The sequence below is a fragment of the Acanthopagrus latus genome, chromosome 2 (assembly GCF_904848185.1).
Source record: "Acanthopagrus latus isolate v.2019 chromosome 2, fAcaLat1.1, whole genome shotgun sequence".
Taxonomy (NCBI): domain Eukaryota; kingdom Metazoa; phylum Chordata; class Actinopteri; order Spariformes; family Sparidae; genus Acanthopagrus; species Acanthopagrus latus.
Genome location: NC_051040.1, coordinates 27176906 through 27201743, shown reverse-complemented (window position 1 = coordinate 27201743; position 24838 = coordinate 27176906). Strand labels below are relative to the sequence as shown.

At 41.2% G+C, this 24838-nt stretch overlaps 1 protein-coding gene and 1 long non-coding RNA gene across 7 annotated transcripts in view; one reads left to right on the top strand and one right to left on the bottom strand.

Annotated features, from left to right (window-relative positions):
• usp2a (ubiquitin specific peptidase 2a) overlaps positions 1-24838 on the top strand; it is a 45988-nt gene that overhangs the window by 3958 nt on the left and 17192 nt on the right. For 4 of the 6 annotated variants that reach the window (XM_037075586.1, XM_037075603.1, XM_037075577.1 and 1 more), the window contains exon 3: positions 14434-15256. In XM_037075586.1, the coding sequence (XP_036931481.1) occupies positions 14492-15256 (765 nt within the window). In that variant the 5' untranslated portion in view covers positions 14434-14491. Of the gene's footprint in view, positions 1-14433; positions 15257-21427; positions 22000-24838 lie in introns of those variants that run through there. The other 2 variants (XM_037075621.1, XM_037075613.1) reach the window with 2 other exon arrangements.
• LOC119006673 lies at positions 3915-5223 on the bottom strand. The gene is made up of 2 exons (XR_005070867.1): positions 4804-5223; positions 3915-4227 (listed from the first exon to the last, which is right to left on the bottom strand). It is a non-coding gene; the product is annotated as an uncharacterized LOC119006673 (long non-coding RNA).

The following is a 24838-nucleotide window of genomic DNA, read 5'->3' as shown; positions in this document are numbered from 1 at the left end:
GGAAGGCTGGTTGAGACTTAAGAAACAGCCAGAAGTCCCTGCTCTGATATTCCAGAACGCCTCCTTCCTTTTAGATACATACCATGTTGTGTCAAAATCACATTAAAGTTAATCCTAAAAGTGACCTGGGTAGCTTACTGCTATGTTAGCAGAGGGTTAACAACACAACGTAGGATGCTGTCAGCACAGCAGTCACTAGCCACATTTAGTGTGCAGCTGATCAGCTCCCACAGATACTTTTATAATGTCAGAAAACAATACTTCCCTCCTCCGCTTCACAGGGTTTACCAGTGCCCAAGATTCAAGCACACCTCCAGTGAGTTTTTCTGCCTATTAAAGTCGACATTCTCTCAAAGACAGAGAATGGGGGTGTGGTTAACCCATTACCATTGCAGCTAGAATTCTAGCAAGATCACCATCTCTAGCATGGATAGCATTAGCATGGAAAAGCAATTGCCTGAATATTGGCAGGGATAGTGCTAGCTGACAGACAGAAGTACTTCTTGGGTATTGAGGAGCTGCAGAGTTTATTCATGATGAAACTGTAACTTTAACTTAACTTCTCTGCTAAACCTTGCTTCTGCTTCAGTCAGTAGCACTGGTCTGCTGTGAAAACAACCATCAGAGCCATCTCTCCTTCTCTTGCTCGACCACTCACACACTACACACTGCCCTGTTTCCCCTATTTCCCCTCTTATAAGCCAAGCTTGGAGGATGACATAGGGCTCCAGGATTAGTTGTAATTTAGACAATTTTAGAACCATCTTAAAATGTTTAATTTTTATAACTTTAAACATAAAATTTTGTTATTTTTCAAAAAATAATGTCATACAGTATGGCTCATCGGAAAGAAATATGAAATATCACAAAACACACTGGAGGGCTCTTTAATGATTACTTTGCAAGAAAGGTATTACTTTATTGTGTATTGGTATTGTTGGCCTGCCACTTAGTTGATTGAATGTATAATAGTGTATAGTTACATTGTAAATATTGATGAAAGGCTAAATTTGAGAATAAGATATCCTATTTAATTTGAAAATTAAAAATATTAAGCAAGTGATATAATTATCAGATTTTGAAAATTCCAAATTTTAATATCAGTTTTGCCCTGAAGAAATCCAGCATCACTAGGGCTTTAGTTTCTATGTCAATACAAATCATTTCTGGGTTTTTTTACATTGTGGTTATAGTCTATTGTCTGTTGGAGTCAACGTACTCAAGTAAAGGTACTGTTTTTCATAAACAGCTACTCGAGTAGCATAAAAGTTATAGTCTTATACACTATTATGAATAAAGTTTCTTGTAATGTTCTTGTTCTTGTTGTCTCCCATTTTACATTATGTTTTGGCAAATAGATCTGCAAATCTTGGGTATAAAAGACTGTGTCTGTTATGTCAAACTATGTATCCTTCAAGTTCAACCATTTCAGTATAGATTTCTCAGTTTCCATCATAATCAGGTGTGGGCACCCAATCACATGAAGACAATACGCATTCAGGTGCGGTTAAATTATTTATTTAGCTTAACTGGTAGATAATGCTGTACCTGCAATGGCTCATAATTGTATATTAAATTCAGTTGTGTACTTAGACCTGAAGAAGACCACCTGTGGTTAAATTAGTCATGTCCACATTCATTGGCATGATTTCGTCTCTGCTTTTTGGTCTCTTTTCTTCAGGTTATGCCAGTAAGTATGACTAGTTAAATAAATGGTACCCGGTGCTCACACACCATTAGCCTGAATATTTACATTAGGGCAGAAAGCAGGAACAGTAGCACTAGTTTTGAAGCATGATATACTGTGTGTATACATATTATCAAACTTATTTCCACAACAGACACATTGACATCTCTCTGTCAGGAATGAGTCCTCTGCTTTTCTACCGACTTCATACAACTGCCGTCTGCTGTACTGTGCACTGTTAATTCATCCTGAAATATTGGCAGTTAGCTTGATTTGAAAGCCATCCTCCTGCTGCATAGAATAACAAAAGTAGTGCCATTAGTAGTGCCATTGTTTCCAAATGTAACAGAGTAAGAGTTGCATGCTACATAAAAACTCCAAAAAAAACAATATAGCCCAAAAAGTTAATCAGGTATGTGTAAAGGAGTAAATTAAACTCATTACATCTTAGCTCTGCCTACGTCTTGTGTTCCATTTTTATTGAGATACGATTTACACTTCTCACATACTGTATAGTTCCAGGTATCCTAGGCCTATATCTGAGGCTAAATTGTGACATGAATAAGTGAAGTCTCTCCATTGAGTCCTGTCCGTGGAAGCCAAATTGGATCATTTTTTAGTATAGTATTACAGAATATTTACAGTTTGTACTGGAGTGTTTATAAGATTACATCAACATATTGTTTTAGATGAAGTCTTTAAAATCTAAAGTTATTAACATCATCACTGATCCGCATGTGAGCTATAGTGCTGAGTTGAGTCTTTGTGAATAGATAGGAAGCATGTGTGTTGAAAGGTGACATTTTTCAATCATGGTCAATTAATGCTTCAACCTCTAGCCGCTTTAAGCCACCTCTGTGTATCTAATGTGTCTCTCAGTGGAATGGCAGAGATTGACAGATGTTTCAAATAATCACAGTATATAATTTACCAAATGATTAGGTGACAATGAATAAAGAATTATGCCAGTCAGCTGCAGAGGCTAGAACATCACTGTAGCCTAGACTCAGTCCTCTCTGAGGTCACTACTGCTGCTCTATGGCCTCTCCTGTGACTCGTTAACAGATGGTGGTTATGATTAATGCTAATTTACTACCCTTCTCCAGGTTTTCATATTGTAGAAACTTGGATGTGTAGTGAAATATGCGGTTGAGGGTAGTTCTTGAGGGAATTTTTTCTTGTATTGAATCTGAATTTAATCTTGTAGCAGAAAATAGAGTTGAAACATGAAGAAGAGTCTTTTTGGGCACTTGGAATGGCATCTTATCTGTAGCTAGGGAGGGCTGGAGAAGGTCCAACTATGGCTTGTCAGAATGACCACGTAGTCAAGCCTGGTTTCAATACAACACAGCCTGGCAACTAGTTGTGACGGGCAGAAAGGGAGGGCAGAGGCGTCAGTGTGGCCCTCACAGACATCAGCAGTCTCTTATCTGCTCACATTTCAGGGTATTTATAGCTGCCTGTAAGACCAGGCCAAACCCAGCACAGCTCAGAGATCTCCTAATTGCCCCATGTTGATTCCTGACATTATTACCTCTAAGAACAAAACTATGTCTTTAAAAACCACTAAAACCAACAAAGAACAGGAGAAGCATTCAACACTGTTGGCTTGATTTCCTCTACAAAGAAGCCAATTCTACATTCCTCCAGTATACACATATAATTGTTTTTGAGCCTCACAACCGCTGCAAAATGACTCATTATACTTTCAGAATTTGAGCCATTCGGTCCAATAAAATTTGGAAAGTCTAGAAGAGCTGCTCGATAAAATAATTTTTTCACCATTCAAGTTAGCTGGGCACTAAACCGGAAGTTAGCCAGCTTGATTGCTGGCTGTAGTCACGTTGATTTTTGCCAAGTGAGACGCTGTTAGACGTGTCTATATCGAGTAAAAATGTACAAGGCTTGAGGTGGAAAGAGGCACACTGCTACACATTCCTCTGTGTGTGGCCGGATCCAAGTCTGTGGATCAGGTTGGAGAAGTCATAAAAAGTCATCATCCCTAATTTAGGAAAATATTAATAACATTACCTGCAGTGATCATCCAGCAGCAGCCCACACATTTGCACACATGGAACAGCTGATAAATGGCCTTGTTTAAAAGTCCTGACTGATCATGTTAATATTCTATGTTCTTCTACACATCAAAAAAGGTCACACACACACACAAAAAGAGTTTGGCGAAAAGCAACTGTCCTGATAAATCCTGAGATCCTGTCGAAACATATGTATTTAAGAAGCTAAACGTTTAATTCTGTTTCTTTTGGAGAGTTTATAACTACAGCTTTTAGTTATCCTGATTAAATGTGCCACGATATTTGTTACAGTGACATCTTTAAAATAACTGAAAGAGCGTATGCAGTTGAGTAGAGGGAGAAGTGAGCTGGCTTATCAATGTCCCCCGAACCGTGATGAGCTCGCCCTGGAAGGAAGTAACCAGACTCGCCACAGTAGATGCAGAGTTTTTCTCAAAATCTTCTTTGTCTTTCCAAGTCTCATATAGCTGCATGAGTTCCTCAGAAGAGGAGAGAGATGGCACTCTGGTAGGAGAAGCAAAAGGTGGATAGTGAGGAGGATTTTTGGGCTGGGGGGGGTCCTTTACAAGCCTGCCTGGGCAGCTGTGGCTCAGGGGTAGAGCCAGCATCTTGTTATTGGGAGGTCGCTTGTTTGATTCCCCTGGTCTGCATGTCGAATTGCCCTTGGGCAAGATACTGAACCCCAAACTGCTCCTGATGTGCTGGTCGGCACTTCCATCATCAGTGTATGACTGTATATATGAATTACTGTAAGTTGCTTTGGACAAAAGCGTCTGCTAAATGACAATGTAAATGAAGTTGTCTCATCTCTAGCAGATAGCTCATCTTAATGCAATCAGTAAACCCCTGAATGAACACCCCCTGCAGTGACATATCTTCACTCTCAGAAAGTCAATAACATGATAGATGGATCCACTGTCAGAGTGAGAGCAGCCACTTAGCTGTTTCTTTACCCTTACAACCTTTACTTGTACTGGGTGGTTAATAAATTAATAAACTCATAACAAAAGCAATTTAAGCTTCATCGGAGACGTAGGTGTTAGGCTGCTGATCAAAAAACTAGCAAACAACCACATTTACCTAACTCTCCTGAGTACCTGGCAGGGATGGTGATAAATAGTTAACAGGGAGACTGTGGGAAGCCACTGAAGCAGGAATGGACAGGTGGTGCTGTAGTAAGTCCTTGTAGAAAGATAGTTGCAGGAATGAGTGGTCTTTCTGGGTTACAGGAACGTAGCAGGCAGCACAGGTGAGCTGGAGAGGAAATTGCGAATTCCGGAGAAATCCGCACTTGAGGCAAGCACAAACAGCTTCAAACAAACACATAAAGCACACTGGAGATCAAAAAAGAGAATAAAAAAACACAAGATAAGTCACAAGGAACGAAAGCTGGAAAGTCACTGGTAGACATGGAACAATCTGGCACCATTGTGAAGTGGAGACAGAGTTATGTAGTAGCTGTTGATGAGTTTGATGAAACTCAGGTGCGTCTTTCTGCTACAGCAGCAAACCACGCCCACAAGCACATACGCAGGGAAGGAGCAGGTGAGGGAAAAGGAGGGGAGAAACAGGTAGGATAACAATAAGGAAACAAACTCAAACACAAAACAAGGCTGACACTTGGTTACTAACCAAGTAACCAAGTAGATGGTGCACCATCTGTTGCCAGGCTGTCAGCGCAAGCCCAGACCAGCACTCTGATGAGAGAGCTGAAAATATAATTAGCTGTTGCAGTGTTGATCTACATGGATGAATATGGTCAGCTGAGGAACATGTGTAATGTCCGTGCTCTCATCAGTTGCAACCGAAAATGCAACAAGTTACCTCCCTTTGTCCATAAATCGCTGGTCCACATCTCCAGCAATCTCTGAAATCCTCTCTGCCACACGCATTTCTTCACAAACTCACTCTCTGAATATGGTTTTAAAGCAGAGGCTATTTTGTTAGCATTAAGGTAGCTAGCTTTCGCAGCTGTGTCTCTCATTTCTCCACCATGAATAAAAATAGACCGCTGTTTCTTCAAATCTGCCAGCAATTCTTCTCTGCTCTCAGTTGTCCCTGGAAGTCTGATATTGGAGTGGTCCATATTTCTTGGAAAACCCAACACTCTGTATCCACTTTCCTGCTTTTACACAACAAGATTTTACATCGGCGGCTCCTGCGTGCAACATTCAAGTGGCTTGATGTGTTGTTTTTTTTTTTATATGAAGCAAGTCTGTACCAGGTCTTTTCCACACTCGGCCTTGCTGAGATGTATTTCCAGAACTTACCAGGTAGTATTACTTTCTCGCTCACTTCCCTCCATCGCAGCTTCTTATTTTTCCTGTCTTGGTAAAGGTAGATATGGGTTTTCAGGGAACGGCGATGATTAGTGATTATTATCCTCTCCTCCACAGTTGTTCATTAATGCCTGGACATGAATGTCATGATATGTGAATGAGTGAATGTCAACACTGATGGGCTTTCATGACACATTATTTGCACTTCCTGGAGATTAGAAACAAATTTGCAAATTGGTGTGAACTATCTGAGGTTTCTGCTGTACTTTAGCTTCTACCCAACCATGACGTTTCTGTCTAACTGCCAGCTCTGTGTAAACTCAAGCCATCATTGTCTGTGATCCAACCAAACATTAGCGAAAGTGTTGTTATTAATGGAATATGAAAGCATCAAAAATGCATTTTAAAGGAGACGTTTACACTTTGAATCAAATTGATGAAAAAAGACAAATACATTCTTCATAAGCTAGTGCACGATGAAGGGGTTTTCTACCAGGATGTTACTGTAAACAAACATTTTGATTGGTTCAAGTGCATCTTTATAATTGAGAGAAAGAAACACCATCAGTTGCTCATCACTGAGCTCTGGTAATGCTGGTAATTGACTGCGTCCCACTAGCCTAAATTGTTGGTATAACCAAAAGGTTTCATGAAATCTGCTCAGTAAGTGAAACCTTATCCCTGCAGCTCCTGACCTTAGTGTTGTCAGCAGTCAGTTGCCAAAATCTTCTCTTCCCCTGTGCTCATGTGGTCTGTTAACAGATCTCTTATGTTGGGACATCACCACATGGTCCAAACTAGAGAGGCCCGCATGTAAAACCAAAGGCCAACATGCAACCTCCATGCACTGGTAAAGCCTGCCAATAATGGAAATGTGCACCAACACCACTGGTCTAGTAAGTAGCACCTGGTAGTTACATTTCTCCAGATTCAAAACTTCCCTCTTCCGTTGGCTAGAAGCGGACCCATCAGCGGTCATTTCAGCAGTTACTAGGGATCACCCAAATATTTGGATTTTGCTGAAAATATTCCAGATCCAGAGGAGATGCTATGCATTCCAGCCTCTCATCCTTGCAGAAGTGAAGACTTCCCTCAGAAAGAAAGGGCCACTGTCAAGCCCCGCTGTCAACTTTATTGTTTCCTCTGCTACGATGGCAATAACAGCCAGGATGCTATGCCAGTGCCATTCATCCAAGCTGAGAGATGAGATGAATGAATGAATGAACGAGGCAAATGGACACAATCTCAATCAGTGCAATCAGTGTCTGGGCAGATACTGGTTATTGATAGCATGTATTGTATGCTTTCTAACCTTCACTTGTGAGTTTTTTAGACTGATTTTCTGTTGTCATACACTGTAAAATATGGTGATTGCTGTTTGCCTTTGTGCTCATCACATGCTGATTTGAAATTCTCCTCTTTGTGGAGGTGTTAGGTTTGCTGCTGTGTGAGCACACAGTAAGCCGCATATCTATAATGACCAGTGGAAGGTAGGGATGCAGCAATACAGTTTGCCCACAATTAGATATGCACCTCGGTTTTTAGATATCAGTTTTGATTAGGTTTGTTACATGCAGTCGTGATTATTTGTGTTTATCTGAGCTGGTAAGGTTTGATTGAATGGTGATGGTGTTATTCTCCGGTTACACAACCTGCTGTCACTGCAGGACACAGACATACACACAGACATTTGGAGAGAAATGCATGAAAAGTAGTAATGAAAAACCAATAGATGCACATTTAATTGAGATCGAGATTCATGGCACTCCTGTTGGTACGTGATAGCTAACCTTCAAGCTTACGTTGATTGTCTCACTGCTACAGTGGAATCTTTGAGCAACAAATGTGGAGATATGGAAGCTTGCTCCAGGTGGAACAACATTCAACAAGGGACTTGAGGCTAAAACTGGTTTAAACAAGGCCAGAATTACATGCTAAACCAAAGAAGATGTCTAATTATTGTCTGGGTGACACAATTTCAATTTCAAGACATTCTACGCCAGGCTGTAGACAAGGCTCTATGCTGACATTTTTCCCAACGAGTGTCCACATGTGCTCCCAAAGTAAAATATTTGGGAGCACAAAAAATATTTTTTTATCGATTTTATGTTACAATTCACTCTTAAATAGGCAGCACAAACAAAATTATTCAGTCTTTGATTTCATTTTTTTCATTGCAGGCAGCACAAAACAATTTCATAAATTCACAGTGATTTCATTTGTACTAAACACAAAGGATTTTAGTTGTCCAAGTGCTTTTGTATGTTGGCCACCTTGGATGTTTAGAACTCCAGCCAGTTTTCCACTGCAGGAGTAGGATCAAACTCCTCAGTGGAGGGGCCCTCCAGGCTGATCCTTACCAAGTCTTCGGTAGGGGAGACTTCGACTTCATGTGGAGTTTTTTATCCGGTTCTGGGCAGAAATCCCCCTTTCACACTGGGCAGCTGAGATGAGCAGCACCAGCATCATCTGCACCAATCCAGGATGTTCTATGAAAAAACAGCATCTTTCAATTTCATTTAAACTCTGACCACCAACAAACTAAAACCAAACAGAGGATACTAAACACAATCATTTTTCAGGCCCTGCCACTCATCCTCGATTGCAGCCATGTTGCATCCTGATCTTTAACACAGATAAATAGTTTGTTAGTAACTTAACAGTTTCATGGGGCCATGCAGTGTGGAATAAATGTTTACCTCTCCGGAGGCTCCTTGAAGTGCCTCACCAGTTCTTTCACATCATCATTACCAAAGGTGAGAAGGCTGTCCTGGTCCTCTGGCCACGTGTCAGCATTTAGCACTCAAAAAGAGTCTAGTGGGGTCTCAGTGCTTTCGTCCTTCAGTAAATCACCAAACCTGGCTTTCAGTTCTCCCACTCCAATGTTGATGGCTGCCTCCATGTGCTGCTTCAGCTGGGGATGGGCGAGCGAGAGAGTGAAGGAGAGAGAGGGAGAAATGAAATGTCTGGCCATTTGTGTCTTTTAGTTTTTAGACTTATCTATACTGCATTTTCCTCCTTAACACCATTCTGTTGTTCAATAAATACATCAGTAAATTTCATCCTAACAAAGTCTCATCCTAACACAACTGGAATTTCCTCAACCCTGCTGCTGAGTACGCATGGTCTGGAACCTCTCCAGCATGCCTCCTGCCTTAGCCCTAAACTTTAGTGCCTCAATTTCCCACATCACCTGAATTGAATTGTGAGTAAAAAAAAAAATACACAATAGAAGTGTTATTTTTTCTGTTTTACTCCTTTGTCTCTTGATCATGAAATTTAATTTCTGTCCCTTTTATAAACTTTTAAACGCGTTAAATTAACATGAATTAAACTGACCATCTTTGCCCGCCCTTGAACTTCTGCTGTTGTTGATGCCAAAGGCCAGGTGTTCTATGTGCTGCAGAGCGACAGAGTACTGCCTGTCGTCAGTCACAATATCCTTCTCTAGTCCATGCCACAGCAGTACTTTGAGGGCTCTATGGACACAAGGAATCCAGCGAGTTTCATTGACACTACTCGGTTTGCAGATATAAACACCAAACTCTTGCCTCAGCGCATACAGCTCTCTTGTGGATTTCACACTGGAGTGATTGTCATCTATATTAGATGGAGAAGATCATACACAACAGAGACCTTTAGCTTTGGCTTTGTGCTTAACATTACATAGTTACTGGCGGTTCACTCTTTCTTTTCCCTCCGTTGACCTGTCACCTCTTGCATGACCCTGGTTGCATCATTACAGAAAACTACTGTGATTGGTGAGTTGTGGCCAGAGGATTAGAATAGGTTGTGATGGTAACTTTTGGTTGCCATGGTAACTTCTGACCTTTGCTCGCACAGTGTGCGCCGAAATCATTTTCCAGGCACATACTGTTTTTTTTAGGGTCAAATGCGAGTGAAATGCTTGCACTGTAGAGCCCTGGCTGTAGAGATTTCTCCCTTGCTTTACAATTGGAAAACAGTGTATAATTTTCTGGACTTCACCCTCTCCGTGGCTAAGCAGAGGACAGCCTTCATCAAGGTAAAGATGGAGCGCCAACTGTATGCTAATGTCAAAACCGACCAGTCCCACAGGTTTGAGGACCTGGATGAGGCATTGGAGTTTGGGAACAAGAAGCTTAAAAAATCTGGGGCCTGCTGCTGGGCCTACAATCTGCTAGATTATGTGACATTGGGTAAAGACTACAATTTCCATTATGGAGGCATAGTCTTGAGCTGTTTTTTTTTTTTTTGCAGATTTAGGCATAGTATTTTCCTGAGAACAATTACACAAAGGAATACCGGTAATTTTTCCCCTTCAGATGTAAGTGGGTGACACTACCTATCACTCTTCCCACAATGCCGTACTGAGTTCCCTTCCCAGATAGCTTGACAACCATTCACACCTGGGCTCACCTTTAAAAAGTCTATTGGCCAAGTGGGAACTCGTAGGAAACTTGTGCATATTCAGTGGACCGCATGACCAATCAGGAGTAAGGGCAAAAGCCAGTTTTTGGCATATGTGCTCAGCAAGCAATTCTCATTGGTTTATTTGGGCGCCATCTTTGCATTACTGGTCCCTCATTCCTGATATGAAATTTTATTACAATCTTTCATAATTACTATAAGTAATTATTATTGCTAATAACCAAACCAGTGTCCCCAACATATAATACAGATTTAGCATCAGCTTGGCAGACCAACCAGCTCTTTTATAGTAGCAGAATGTTGTATTTTCACATTTTTATGCTTTCACTCTGTATTTCCTCTGACCCCAAATATTTATTTCTATTTTCCAGAACTTTTAATTTCGCTGATGTTTTCTTGAAAGAAGGAAATGAATAAGGAGCATTAAATGCAGCCACTCATTTGTGGCTCTGAAAGATAGTGTGTAAATGATCTATGGAATATGCCCTGCTGCTACTTTTTAAGTCCTTTATGCGTCGGTAGCAAGCAAACAAAGGCAGCTTGTTGCCATGGTAGCTATGGTAACAACTGTTAAGCACAACCTCAGGGGAGGCCGAAAATGCAGAGCAGCCAGAGTTCGCTTGTGAATGTGTTTGAGGCACACGCTTGTTCCTGTGTGTGTGTTGTTTCCCTGGAGACATCTCCTCTCAGAAGTGATATCCATAGTTTGCTATCATCTCATCAATCCTGTGTGTCCATGCTGTGTGGTGTTACTCCCACGATGTGACTTGCTGCCTGGACTTCACTCTTAGCAGCTTTCCCAGCAGGCTAGCCTGAGCTTGTTTCGCTCAGCTGCCCTTGGTCTTTGACTGTGACACAACTGTGGGAAAACAGAGAGGTGCATGCATGAGGCAGTATGGATAAGGTTTAACCAAGATGCTTTGTTTAGCCAACATGGTGCAGTCATGGGTTCAGAGAAGCAGGCTACCCTTATTTGAGGGCTGTATAGCTCCAAAATATCACAGAGCCTACACTTCAGTAGGTCTCATTGACAGTTTTGTCAAGGAAAACACAAGTTATGGGTGGTGTGGATCACCCAGGATTCTTACTGTATTTTCACTCACATTTTGTTGACCCTGTGGTCTTACCAACTGCAGTCATGTAAATCGGTGGAATCTCCATTGATGAGTAAGTTCTGCAGGTTCACACTTTAAAATACTGCTCGGCTAGTGTTCTCTCTGTGTTCAGGCAGCAAATAACCAGGTCAAATTACCAGAGCATGTACACTGACATAAATTAATAAAAATGCATTCATCATCTTCAGAGAAGTAAGTTTTGTCTTGTGTGACAAGTCACTCAACCTTTCTCACTAGTTGTTTATCCACCTTCAGTTCTGCTGCTTGACATATTACCCAAACTTGGTAAATATCTGGCTCCTGTATTTGTCAAAGGTGGTGGTGAAGATTAAATCCAGATCCAGTCATACTCCTGTTAGAAAACTGGGTGATGTCAGAGACAGTGTTCATGTTTTACTGTTGCCATGTGCCTTACAGTGCCAAAACCTTAAAATCCCTCCTACACCCACCACTGCCAAATTATAGGAACAAACCTGCCTTTAGCTGGCTGACTTCAAGTGAGGCCAGCTTCTTGGTGCTGTTATCCTGGCTGGCTTAGCGGTACATTCAGCAGTACTGAATGACCACGGCCGCCTGCCTGCTTCTGTGTATTTTGGCCAACAGTCTGTGTTGGCCTGTCTCCAGCACACTGCTTGTCTGCCTATTCCAGATCCATAAGCTGAATTATTGATAGACCTGTGGTCAGAGAGAGAGAGAGGCAGAGGGAGAAAGCGATAGAGAGCCAGAGGGAGGGGAAATTACACTGAGGAGAAGTAGGTGCACTTGAAGAGAAGGCAGGGTGCCGATGAGGAAGAGAGAGGGTAAGAAAGGATAGGGAGCAGTAAGAGAAAGAGAGACAGATTAAAGAAATAGGAGCCTCTCACTAAACTCAACACGGACGAGCAACACCAGATACTTTTATTTATTCAGACGCTGCTGTGCATGTGAACAAGAGCCTCTCTCTCTGTTACGGCCGCCACAGGTACACACTGTGCTGCCTGCCTGGCTTTACCTCCGACAACTGGACTATTCCATAATAGCTGTGGGAGACTCACACTATACCGAGGCATGGAGGAGGGGTGGACTGGTGGCCTGCAAGAGAGAGCATCAGCAATTTGAGCTGTCAAAATAGTTTGGAGAGATTATTTTCCAAATTTCTATTTTCTTTTTCTCAGTGAGTGTGTTTTAAAGCCTAACACAAGATCATTTGCCTTCGTTGAGCCTCAATAGTGTATCAGCAAGCATGCTAGCTAGTGCTAATTGTGCCACTCCAGATCTGTCTCTGCTGGATTGTATATCACACTCCCCAGGCTTGCGTGATGTCAGCTCATGGTATAGAATCCATGTTGTAGGTGTCTCTGTGATGCTTGGAAACCTCAGGTCTGGGTAACAGACTTGTGCGCTATGCGAGCCTGGAGACCTTAAACTCAGCATAGCTTGCTACTGTGAAGTTCTTAGCTTCAGGAGGGGAGGTTTTTTGTTGTTACTGCTTTTATGTTTTCAAACATGTCCCCCGGTACTTCAGTTGTTTAAGAGAATCCTCCAAGGGGTTGAAATTAACAATCAGCTATCAGAATATGTGAGGTGACACACATAGCTTTGTATGAAAAACATAGTCACAAATGTGGATTCAACTTAAAAACACATTTCACCCAGAGACATAACAAGGAAAGCATGTAAAGATATACAGAATTTCACGATATCGCCCCCCAAAAATGCTGCGATACTGTCATGGGACTGTGGCGATATCTACCAACCTATCATCTGGCTATTTTGCGCATACAGCTCATGGATCTAAAACTATGAAAGCATTCTATTATCTGCCCTTGTCACTGTATTTCTCTATTTGAACAGCAGAGAGTGCTGAAGGGAGGGAGGGATTGCTATTGGAGGGATTGCTTCATCATATGTATTACATTATTCAGGGCATCTTCTTTTCTTTTTAAATGTCAAGATAAATATCATATCATGGACTATATATCATGATGATATTGTACTGTGAGCTCATTACATCCCTACAAAGAAGTGTAAGAAAGATCCAGATCCAAACACAGATGTGAAGTGTAAAAAGTTACAGAATAAACCTCTGTCCCTCCATCCCTCAGTTGCATCTGATTCCACTCTTGCATTGTTTATTTTTTTTCGCAGTTCTCCCTTCAAAAACACTTTCAAAACTGCATTCCATGATGTAACTTCATTGGTGTAACCTTTGATGATTTCACCATTAATTATTTTTTGCCTCAGGATAATAAAAATACCTTTATTATATATATATATATATTATTACAACTTTAACACTGGAGCACTATTACTAGATTGGACAGCACCATCTGTCACGGGGTGGGAGTAATATTATCTGTATTAACAAACATATTTTTTGCTGCCTGAGTGAGAAATAAATTGTTGCTTTAAAGTTGGTAAAAGTTCCTTTAAATTTGCAGGCTAATGCAGTGAAACATTTCAGATCAATTTGAACCAACTGATGCATTGTGCACCGCACAGAAAAAGCATCAGCTTTGTTCACATTTAAAGGAGAAGTGAAGTTTACTTTGACATATTATCTAAATGATCAAGTGTCAAGTTGTAAGTTGATTTTGATAATGTAGTGCTCATGGCAGCCTGAAAGGGAGAGAGAAAACACAAAATACCAGAACAATAAGTGTGGGTCAGTTTGGTCATGTGTTACACAGTAAGCCTGGCATGTATCACTTTCGAGTTTCTTTTTTAAATATTGTGCCAAAAATGTTTTTTAGTCAGTTATGAACATTCTTAATCACTTTGTGTCTTTAAAAGCAAATTAATGCATAGTGAATAGTCAAATCAATGCAAAGATAACTGATGCCCTAGATGCAGCCTACATTAAGTGAAAGTATTGATTTGATTGTTGCTGATGAACTAATACTCGTGTCTCTTTGCTGTGGCTGCAGTCAATGCGGTCTTCCAGAGACTCGCCGTCCCTGTGGCTGAGAAACCAGCAGCAGCAGCATGTCCCGCGTCTCCTCCACCGCCAAGCGCTACGCTGGCCCCTCCTACACCAGCCACTACAGCTCCTACAGCTCCTCCCTGACCCCGGGCCTTAGCTCCTACACCGAGCGGGACAGGTTGTCCTCCTACAAGTCCCCCACATCCTCCTCCACCTCTTCCTCAGGTTACTCCTCCACCAGCTATATGAGCAGCTCTGCAGCCCGCAGCCGCAACTACAGCACCTCATCAGACCCCGACTATGAAAGGGGTCGAACCATCCCGCGCACTGACATCCTCGGGAGCAGCAGCAGCAGCCGTCGGAGTGAGAGCCTCAGCAGAACCCCTGTCAAGAGCTACGGAAGGTCAGGGCTGAGTGGGGGGTCCGCCTACACCGGCTACAGCTCCTACTCTTCGTCCTCAACCCAGTCCAGCTACCTCTCCTCTTCACCGGTGGCCTCTAGCATCTCGCTCAGCCGACGGAAATCTGTATCCCAGAGTGACTTGAGCAGGGACCTGGCCTCTCTGGGGCTCCACGACACCTCGTCCTCTTCCTCCACCGCCTCCTCCTCCACCAGTGTCCTGCGGAGCTACCGCAGTCGAGCCAGTGATGGAGCCAACTCGTACAGCACTAGCTCCCGTTCAGGCTACTCAGGCCTATTGCGGAGCTCCACCCAGGAGGCCTTCAGCAGCAGCAGCAGCAGCAGCAGCAGCAGCAGAGCGCTCAGCTCTTCAACATGGGAGCCAAGCAGTAATGGCCTGTCCGATTCTCCCACCAGGGACTCGATGGTAAGAGAGTGTCCTCTGTTCTCACACATGCCGGCTTGAAGCTTGCTGCTTTTACAGAGAATGTGCTGCTCCAGAGGGATCAATACGCAGATGCTGAGTAAGGCTGAGTTAGAGCTGCAGTCTTCACCACAGAGGCACACTTAAGTTCCACACACGGTGAAGCCCCACAGTGCTCGTGTCTTCTGATAGTACTGTTTTTTACCAAATGGGGTCACTACTGCTCAAGTCAAATATTGTCCTGGTTAACAGTATTACATCAGACACTCACTTACATCCCTTTTACATGTTTCTGTTAACATGTTGAAGCCATTCAGTTAAACAACACTAACAAATGGTCTAATTTTTTATTAACCTAATAAGAAACCCATCATATACAAAAAATAGATCGATGTTCCAGTATACTATTTAAGGAATTTGATCGTCAGGTCACAAATTGGGTTTTAGCATGATACCACCCCTTCTAACCCAGCAGTTAGCTGGCATACACCCCTCAGAAGGTGCTACTGGGTTATGATGAGCTCGGTCTTCTGAGACTGACCTGAGCTTCCTCCATGCAGCACAACTGACCCAATTCCCCTCAGGATTAATCCCGATACTATACATCCAATCGCTTACATGAGTGGAGGAGGGTTTGGAGAGTGGGGGGAGGGTGGAGATGGATAGTAGAAAGGAGGAAGAGTGGAGGATGGCATTTCTTGGTAAATCTTTACATGAAAGTGTATTTTAATGAATAGCTCTTATGATTTCAGACTCATTATTTTTAATGAGATTCAAAAATTAGAGTAAAAAATATTTACATCTGAATACAAAGTCAGGCTGCTTCAGTCACAGTACTAGAAGAGTACAGAGTAGAAGAGTAGATACAGAATGTATACGGTTTCAATGGCTATTAAATATCTTTTAAATATATAAAAGAGTACAAACTACATAAATATCCTCATCAAATGCACATCAAACTTGTACATATAAAGGAGGGATAGGAGATTTGCCTACATTACAAAAGACAGAATTTATAGCCAAGCCAATATCAAAATGATCAGAGTACATAGTACAAAAATACCCCATAATAGTGTAGAATCTAATTGATTAAAAATTTATATATATTAAAAAAAACTATCAAAACAAATTTCATGATACACATACAAAAAATAAGGAGATCATGAATATGCCTAATTATCATTGGAGCGAAGGCAAGGGATTGTGCCAGGAAGGATTTAGTGGCTCAACTTTACCAACGTATCTCACCAATGAGACAATGTAGGTTAGACATACAAGTACACACTACAAATATTGACTTTTATCCAATGTCTCATTCAGCCCATGTGGCTCCAAAGGGTATGAGTATATATTAAATTTGCTTCCCCTTCAATAACTGATTTATAATGATGTTATGTAGGGTTAGGGTGGGCCTAGCACTATTAATTTAAGGGAAGCAGCAGAAACGTGTTTTCTGTCCTTGTAGTGCCTCGCAATAGCATAATCCATGTCCTCATTTCTTATGCATGCTTTTGGTTCAACCATTTTCAATTTAAGATAACAGTTTTTTTGGCTTACATACTACGTAAAGCTGCATGGATACTTCAGCATATAGATGACGTGTAAACATACAGTTAATAAACTCTTTAATCTTATATTTCATACTTGTATGAGGGTGGCAAAACTATTTAGTATTGTAAGTATTAGAGCAATGTGTATATGTGGAGACCTCTTTAGACAGTTAGTTGTCTATAAGTGCTCTATAAATAGATGTCACAATAGAGTCCCTTATCCTTTTATAATAAAACCTTGGTATGGAGGCCAAGGTTATGCTGTTACGAGGGGTCATATTTTAGTATGCTTGAATGTTTTTTGATAATATCTTGCCCCTTCCAGAAATAGTTCTGTAGTCAGACACAGAAGGAACTTAGAGTTAGACTTATTGTTGGCTATATCTACAACATGGTAACCTCTTTGGACAAACCTTGCCTTTATTTCTCTTGCTTTGATGTCAAAACGCTCTTTGTTACAAATACGTTTTAGCCTTACAAACTATAACTGACGTTACAATGTCTTTCATGGAGAGATCAACAAACTTAGTCAGTGGCTCAGATAAAGAGTACCTACTGCTGTGTAGGGGGTATCTTATGTTCTTCATTTATGCCACTGTTGAAGCCTGTCTTTAAATAGCATTGGCAAAACAAAGTAAACCCAGTTTATGAATAGCAAAAATAGCAGCTGATGGTGCCACATGGTCTTGTTCATCTTGTGCCATGTTTATGAGTAAGTCAAGCTGTTTACCATAACTCTCATACATGTTTTCTCTGTTTCTCCGGTGTGATGTTCAAACGAGATCACATGTACGAGAAAAGAACGGATGATGTTAGTATTTCTATGGTTTTACTAAGTATATGACTTAACTTAGCTTAACTTTACCAACCAAGCTTAGAAGAAAATTACATCTGATTACAACTTGTTTATTAGTTTGTTGGGTGTTTTGTTTGCTCAGGCCACTGTTTCAGTTGTGATAACACTGCACTTGGCCAAGAGATGAAACAAGTTGTAAAACAGACTTTTGGATAAGTCCGATTTACTATTACACAAACTTTACCATAGGTGTTCAACGATGTACAGTATGACAGGCAACATTGTAGCTAACTTTTTTATTACTGTGCAAACTTTTTCAGTTTTTGGGAACTATGTGTGACTTATAAACACGCGACAAGGGGCATTGTTGCCTCACCTTGAATTTAGAGCCAGCTCTGTGCAAAGACTAACAACCTTTCACTCACAATTTGCTCTTTGGCTCCTACAAACAGCCACAGTAAGGCCTAAGTTAAAGCTTCCTTTATTTTTTCTCCAGGTTTGTCTGCTCAGGTTTTGTGTCTAGACTTTATGTTGAGTCAACAATATTTTTAGACTGCCTGACTCTCACTTCGCCTCCTCGGTCAGACAGCTTATGGTTTGATAAAAAAGAACAAAACAAAATAAAACACAGTCTAGTATGATTCACCTTGTTCTTAATTATAGGCCGGACCATAATTCGATCAGGGGGCTGCTTGGTAGGGTTTGTGGGTCAGTGTGTGGCGTGTCTGTCAGGACAGCTATTTTAACACAGTAAAACTAGAATTCTGAGGATGCACCAGTATGAGTATTTTTATTGTGTCCTTAAATCAAACAAGGCATCTTGGTGCTGAACCAATCTTGGAACCCATCGACTATTATAGAGTCTAATGACTGCTCAGTATCTGGCAACAATGGCCAATGTATTAGGGCCTCCGGTGTAGCTAGTAGATATCTGGATAAAGAATAATATATATGTGGCCAATAATTTCTCCAAAATCTTGCCAACAGATTCTGCATTTATAATATACAGAAAACTGCTCATATAGATCAGTATTGCACAATTATTTTTTACAAATATTGCGATAGTGCTTTGAAGTCCATTTTCTAATTTCTAAGTTTCTAAATGCACATCACAGTTTCCCATCACCCAAATTGCTTGTTTGGTCCAATCAACAGTTCAACAACTCTACATCATAAATGACTAAGAAAAGCAGTGAATCCTTACATTTAAGAAGCTGGTTTAAGTCTAGCATTTAGAGAGTTTCACACTCTGAGGCAAGCCTCCTCAGCAGGTGTTGGAGAGTTGAAGGGGTCATAACTGACTACAATCTGAAGACATGAGGACAGATATGATACACATTTTCTGTTAAAATGTAGCATGACGGAGACATCTTAAGGATGTTATATTTATCAGTTGTCTCAGTAGATGCAGGCATCCTATTAATTAGCCAATCAGCATCTGGTTTAATCGACTAAAAAAATAATTCATACGCAGTAATAATTTGTTCATCTTGCTAGCTTAATAATTATTTAGCAGACCTCTGACTTTATCTGATATCCATTTGTACAGTATACGGTATACTTCATTCTGTTCTGTAACAGTGACACTCATTGATTCATTCATACATTCTGTCTTGAAACTCTCCCGCATGTGCTTACCCACCAGGCATGAGGTGGCATCAGCATTAAGTATCAAGCAGGTTAAAGAACACTATCCACCTTGTAGGAATGTAGAATAAGGGTGCAGGTCTGTCATCTACAACAATGAATTGTTTGAATTGCTTTCTACATTAGTCTTTTGCACCTAGGTTAAATTGGAACACTTGATTATCAGTCTCATGTGCCTAATTTAGCTGAGGGAACAGAACAGCTATCCTTAGGCAATTGTACTCTGGCTTCTCCTAAATAACTGCTCAGACTACTTTAGCCCCATTGTTTATACCAGACTGCTTAGCTTTATGCATTAGATATAATTGCATATCATTAAACAAACATTGACTCTTTGCCCCCTTCTCTTACGTTGTAGTTTTCCATCTCTGGGATTTACACATTCAGACATACAAACACACACATGTTTAGCCTGGTGATGGAATGTGCTCCTTGCTTATTTGTTGTGTACACAAGCTTGAGCCAGGGTCATGAGATTGCTGCTGGGGACACGTTGCACTTCTTTCACTCCATACTGCTGTTCAGCTAAAATCACAAACACTGTAAACCCAGTATCTGTTTCAACCCTTTGTCTGAGGACAAGTACAGAAAAGTATGTTGCATTGATATGGCTATTGGCCGATAGTTTAGGTAACAGAAACAAAGGGTCGGCTTTCATGACATATAAGCACGTAGCATCACTGGCACACTGTTTCTTCATAATTTTGTGAGTTTTGTATTTTGGTGACAACTTGTGACCTGTCCAGTTCAGCTGGGATCTACTACAGGTTTCTTTGACCCTCTAATGTATAAGTGGTTATACATCATGAATTTCATTTGGTATTAATAACAAGGATTGCATTTTGTTGACCCTGAACTATACTGCCTGCACGTCAAAGGTGAAGCACAGCACACACAGTCTTTTTTACATATTAACTGCAGCAGTTCAGAAACTTCTGTTGAAAAATGGCTAGAACTCCCAGTCACAGATCTTGTGTATCAAGACATTCAATATTGTCATCAAGTGCTTTAAAGTCAACAGCCTTGTGTAACCACCAGCAGTGCAGTGGCATGCTCCACCTAAAAAAAATCCCCAATGATTTCATTCTAGTCTGTCCAAATGTCTTAAGACACATGTTTCTGCCTCAGTCAGAGTCAGTCACACTTTTGTCTATCGCCTGATCATGGAATCAAAAGACAGCGATGCAAAACCTCTCTGTATTCCAGATTTTCTTTCAGGTTCTCTAGCAATCAACAAGATGTATTTAGAGAGAGAAAGATGAGTTTGTTCTAGCATGGGGGGAAAACCATGTAAACAACTGTGGCTCTTTTTTTAGTTGGTGCCACTGGTGTAGTAATTTCTTTCAATAGCAATCTGTTTTTTTTTTCACCAATGGCAACATTATTCCAGATCAAATATATAAATACTAGGCCACACAAGGTCCTAAAAAACGTTATATTTTGTCATTGCAAACACAGGTGATGTTAGAAATGAGGAACAGAAATGTTAAACAACCTGGTGACTAGGTTACATTTCCAGCTGTTCATGACTGCTGGTTAGCTTTTAAAACTTTGCCGTCTTAAACTAGTCATATGCCTGTTTTGTATTGGTGTGCTGTTTGTAAACTGTACCTCCAATTATAATAATAATTAAGCTTGTTATGCCTGTTATGGACCCTATGGTGTTTTTTTCCCCAGAGACCCTAGGTGGAGGATCACAAACTGCCTATACTTGGGTAATCCTGGTGAAATCTAGACTTGCGGCAGACATCCGTCTTCATCCTCATATTGTGACAGAGTGAGACTAATTACTACTCAACACCTAGACTGTTGCTGGTGAATCACCGGAACCTCATTGAAGACCAATTTTAGGACAGCAGAATCTAATTTTAGACCCACTGAGTCAGACTGTAGTAAAAAGGAGCCTACATCCCTATTGTCAAAGAAAGGTATACAGCAGTGTGCTTTACATGTAGCCATTCTCATGCTGTAACAATGATTGTGGCAGAATGTACGGTGGCATATAAACCTTGGAGGATGAAACAGGGCTTACTCTGATCATTGTGGAGATGAGCAGTCTCTTTGGTGCTTCAGCTTTGACACAGCAGCGTGGGGAAGGATGGACTGTGACGTAGGCAGCAGGGTTGGAGGCGGTCGCTGACGTCTGTTGTAGGCCGACTTTTACCCGAGCCAGAGGAGACAGACCTCCAGTCTTGTGCAACGGAGAGGGAGCACACTATGTATTTATTATCGTTTACGGACCTACTCCAGTGACAGGGCACGCGTTTGGCACACAGCAATGTGTAATGTCTCAACACTCGGCGGCTCTCTGGTAATTATTTAGTCTTTATCGGTGCTACCGGCGCTTTATCGCTCCCAATAGGGGTAAGTAGAGTGATTTAAGGGGAACGCCACAGGTCCTGTGTTCCGGCGTGATTTGTGAGGCTGGTGCCGTTATATGAATGAATGAATGACAACAGGCAGGGGGGCTATCGGAAAACGGAGTGAAACGTCTAATTCCTGCAACAGAGACCGTCTCGTGATAAGCGGAGCAGGAGCGCTCGGAAAACACCCGCTGAATAACTCGCACCAGTCCTTGGCTTCGTTCCTCCGCCAGCATGCCGAGCATGCGACAGTCCTACACGGTGACCGTGTCCGAGGAGCCGCCGGCGGCCGCGTTCCCCTTTCTGAAGCAAGAGATGCGGAGGAAAGGCAGCATGTCCGGCTCGGTGCTGGTCTCAACTTTCGTGGGGCTTCTAATAAACCAAGCCAAGGTAAGAGATGGTGCCCGCTGCGTCCCGTTATCTCTGCCTCACACAGAACGGCACACCAAACTCCATTGAAAAATCTGGCTTTTTTTTTTTTTTTTTTTTTTTTTAATCGTTTTATTATTTCTTATTGGCAAAGCTGCATAAGTCACAAGGCCGTGTAATGTGTGTGAATTGTCTGGTAGTAGCCGTGAAAAGAGCCATGTATTACATGGGAAACAGCAGTTATTCACTTGCTTATTGTGAAATTGGTGCTCCTGTGGTCCACCATCTCCTGTCAATGATTCTCAGTGGGTGGTAACAAGCAGTGTAAACCTACAGTAAGATTTAAACGCATATTAAATGGCTCCCATGGGTGTCAAATGATGCTGAATTTATGTCAATTTCACTACTTTATACATTCCACTCAACCAGGATGATATGTGTGAATGTGAGCAGGAATTGGAACCAGGATCCAGAGATATAGTGATAGAGCTATGGTTCCCTGTAGGGAGAAACGAGGCTGATGTCACTATAAAGAGGACACAGATGGTTATTTCACTGTATCTTGTCAAAGATGATCAGTTAAACGTTGAAGTGAGTCATTTGCAGAGGTAAGCCGCTCTTTTAAGCCGCTGTACTCCGCTGTGTCAGGATCAGTAGGCCTGCACTGGCAGGTCACTGGTTATATAACCACCATTTAATCCCCCTCATAGACTACAGTTGCTTCTACTGTACTGCTCTTATGTATTCCATTGTAGGCCTCTAATGGAAATAAATAAAGGACTGACCCTTTCTGACAGGTCTTTTTATGCCCTAGAATATCATGGATATGAATGTTGCCTCTGGCTGTTTCCATATGGACACACAGCCACATAGATTATACACAAAATCTAGGTCTGAGTACATAATGTACAGAAAATCATTGTGTTTAAGCCAGTTCAGTCTGTAGACAAAACATCTCCACAGGGTAAATCTATCTAATTATTTTGATGAGTTTAGTTATTATCATGGTGGAAAAGATTGTAAAATAATTTTTCCTCTGAAAAAGTCTTTCCGCACTGAACTGATTTCAGTAATTAAAAATAAATATAGTCTCAAACATGTTAACCACACCAAACAAAACTGTAACTGTTAGTAACAGATTTTCTGATGTCTAAGAAAGGTTATTTTGGCAAACCAATAAGTTGTCATAATCTGTGTAATATTAAGTTTGGCAATGGCTCTCAAACTATAACATATTGCACCAATAAATCTTTCCTTGCTGTCCATTCCTTGTGTGCAGAAGGGGAAGTTAAATTGCGTGTGTTTTGTGAAATTGAAAGTGAAATTTGAAAGCCCACTATTAGAAGATGAAGAGGAACTGCTTAGTTTGTCACTGGAGTCTTCCTGCTGCAAGTGTGTGTGTGTGTGTGTGTTTCTGTTTGTATGTGTGTATGTTCCCAAGCTACAGTGTGGAGTGGAGCTGCCGTGTGCCAGCTTCTGTTATGTAATGAGACATCACACTAGAATACACTTTAGTACAGGCCAGGCCTGGCTGCTTGGCATGCTTTCAGCCTTGTTGTTATCGTCCACCTGCTCCTCCTGTCCTGTCCTTCTCCTTCTGCTCTTTGTCATCATCCGTCCTCTACTCCTCCCCCCCTACAAACCACCATGAGGTACTCTGTCTTTCTCTTAGTAAGTGGATACATGAATTTGTGCATGAGAAAAATGTATGTGCAGTTGCAAGTGTGTGTGGTTATCTGTGATCTCGTGTGTGTTTCTGCACAGCATGTTCGCAGCACACTAGCACTGACAGCTGGAAGGCCAAAGGTTGCTTTCAGCTGAAACTTTCTAATCTTGCTCAGTAGTTTTAATGCTGGAATGATGACTCAATTAGATGATTGACAGAAAATCAGTTGCAAACAATTGTAATCATCCACCCAATAATATTAATTTATCAAAAGCAAAGTCTGTCAGTTGAGTCAGAATCAATATAACAGTGTTAATCTCTATACTGTTTTTTTCATTGTATCTCATAATATGGCGTATATATATGTGTACATATATACATATATACATGTATGTACATTTATGTTATATCAAGTTTGTTGTCTGTCAGAACAACATATTGGTTGGTTGGTTTATCTGCAGGATGACACTAAAACTACCTAACGTATTTCTACAAAACTGGAAAGATGGAGAATGGGTTTCAGCCTTAAGTGGACCCCATTCATTTGTGGTATGGATGCAGATAAAGGGACAGATGCACCTTTCTCACATCCTTTTACATTGGCATTTTTGTGGCTTTTTTGTTTATATGAAGGTAATAAGGCATGGTCAGGGGTATTAAGATTTAATTTCTTTTATACTAAAGAAAAATACTGCCAGATATAGCCTGAGAATATCACACTGGTATTGACTTAAGTGGGAATCACTTTTTTCCCTCTCCTGTGCAAGTTATGTGGTACCTATACTGTAAACAATGTGGAGGTGATTTGTTACACATACTGTAAGTATTTGGTTATTTTCCGTGTACTTACTCAAACCAGTGATGTGATTTTCCACTGCAGGGTGTTGTAATATGAAATCCAGTCTTCAGTATGATAGCCTGTTAAGTAGTTGTTAACAGTTTTACCACTGAGAGTGCTCTTGGTTTTTTTTCCTGTTGGAGAAATGCATAACTGGAGATGTGTGAAGATGAACAGAGCTGTTATGTAAGAAGCCAGTGCATTGCTTTATGGTCACATGTTCTCACACTGTTATCTATACAATGCTGGATGTTAGTGTGATACCCCTGGTGTGTGGACAGTGTCTTCTCACGGCCGTCGATCAAGTGAAATGTGACTCATTGGCCCTGTTCATAGGATCATAGGCTATATTTATT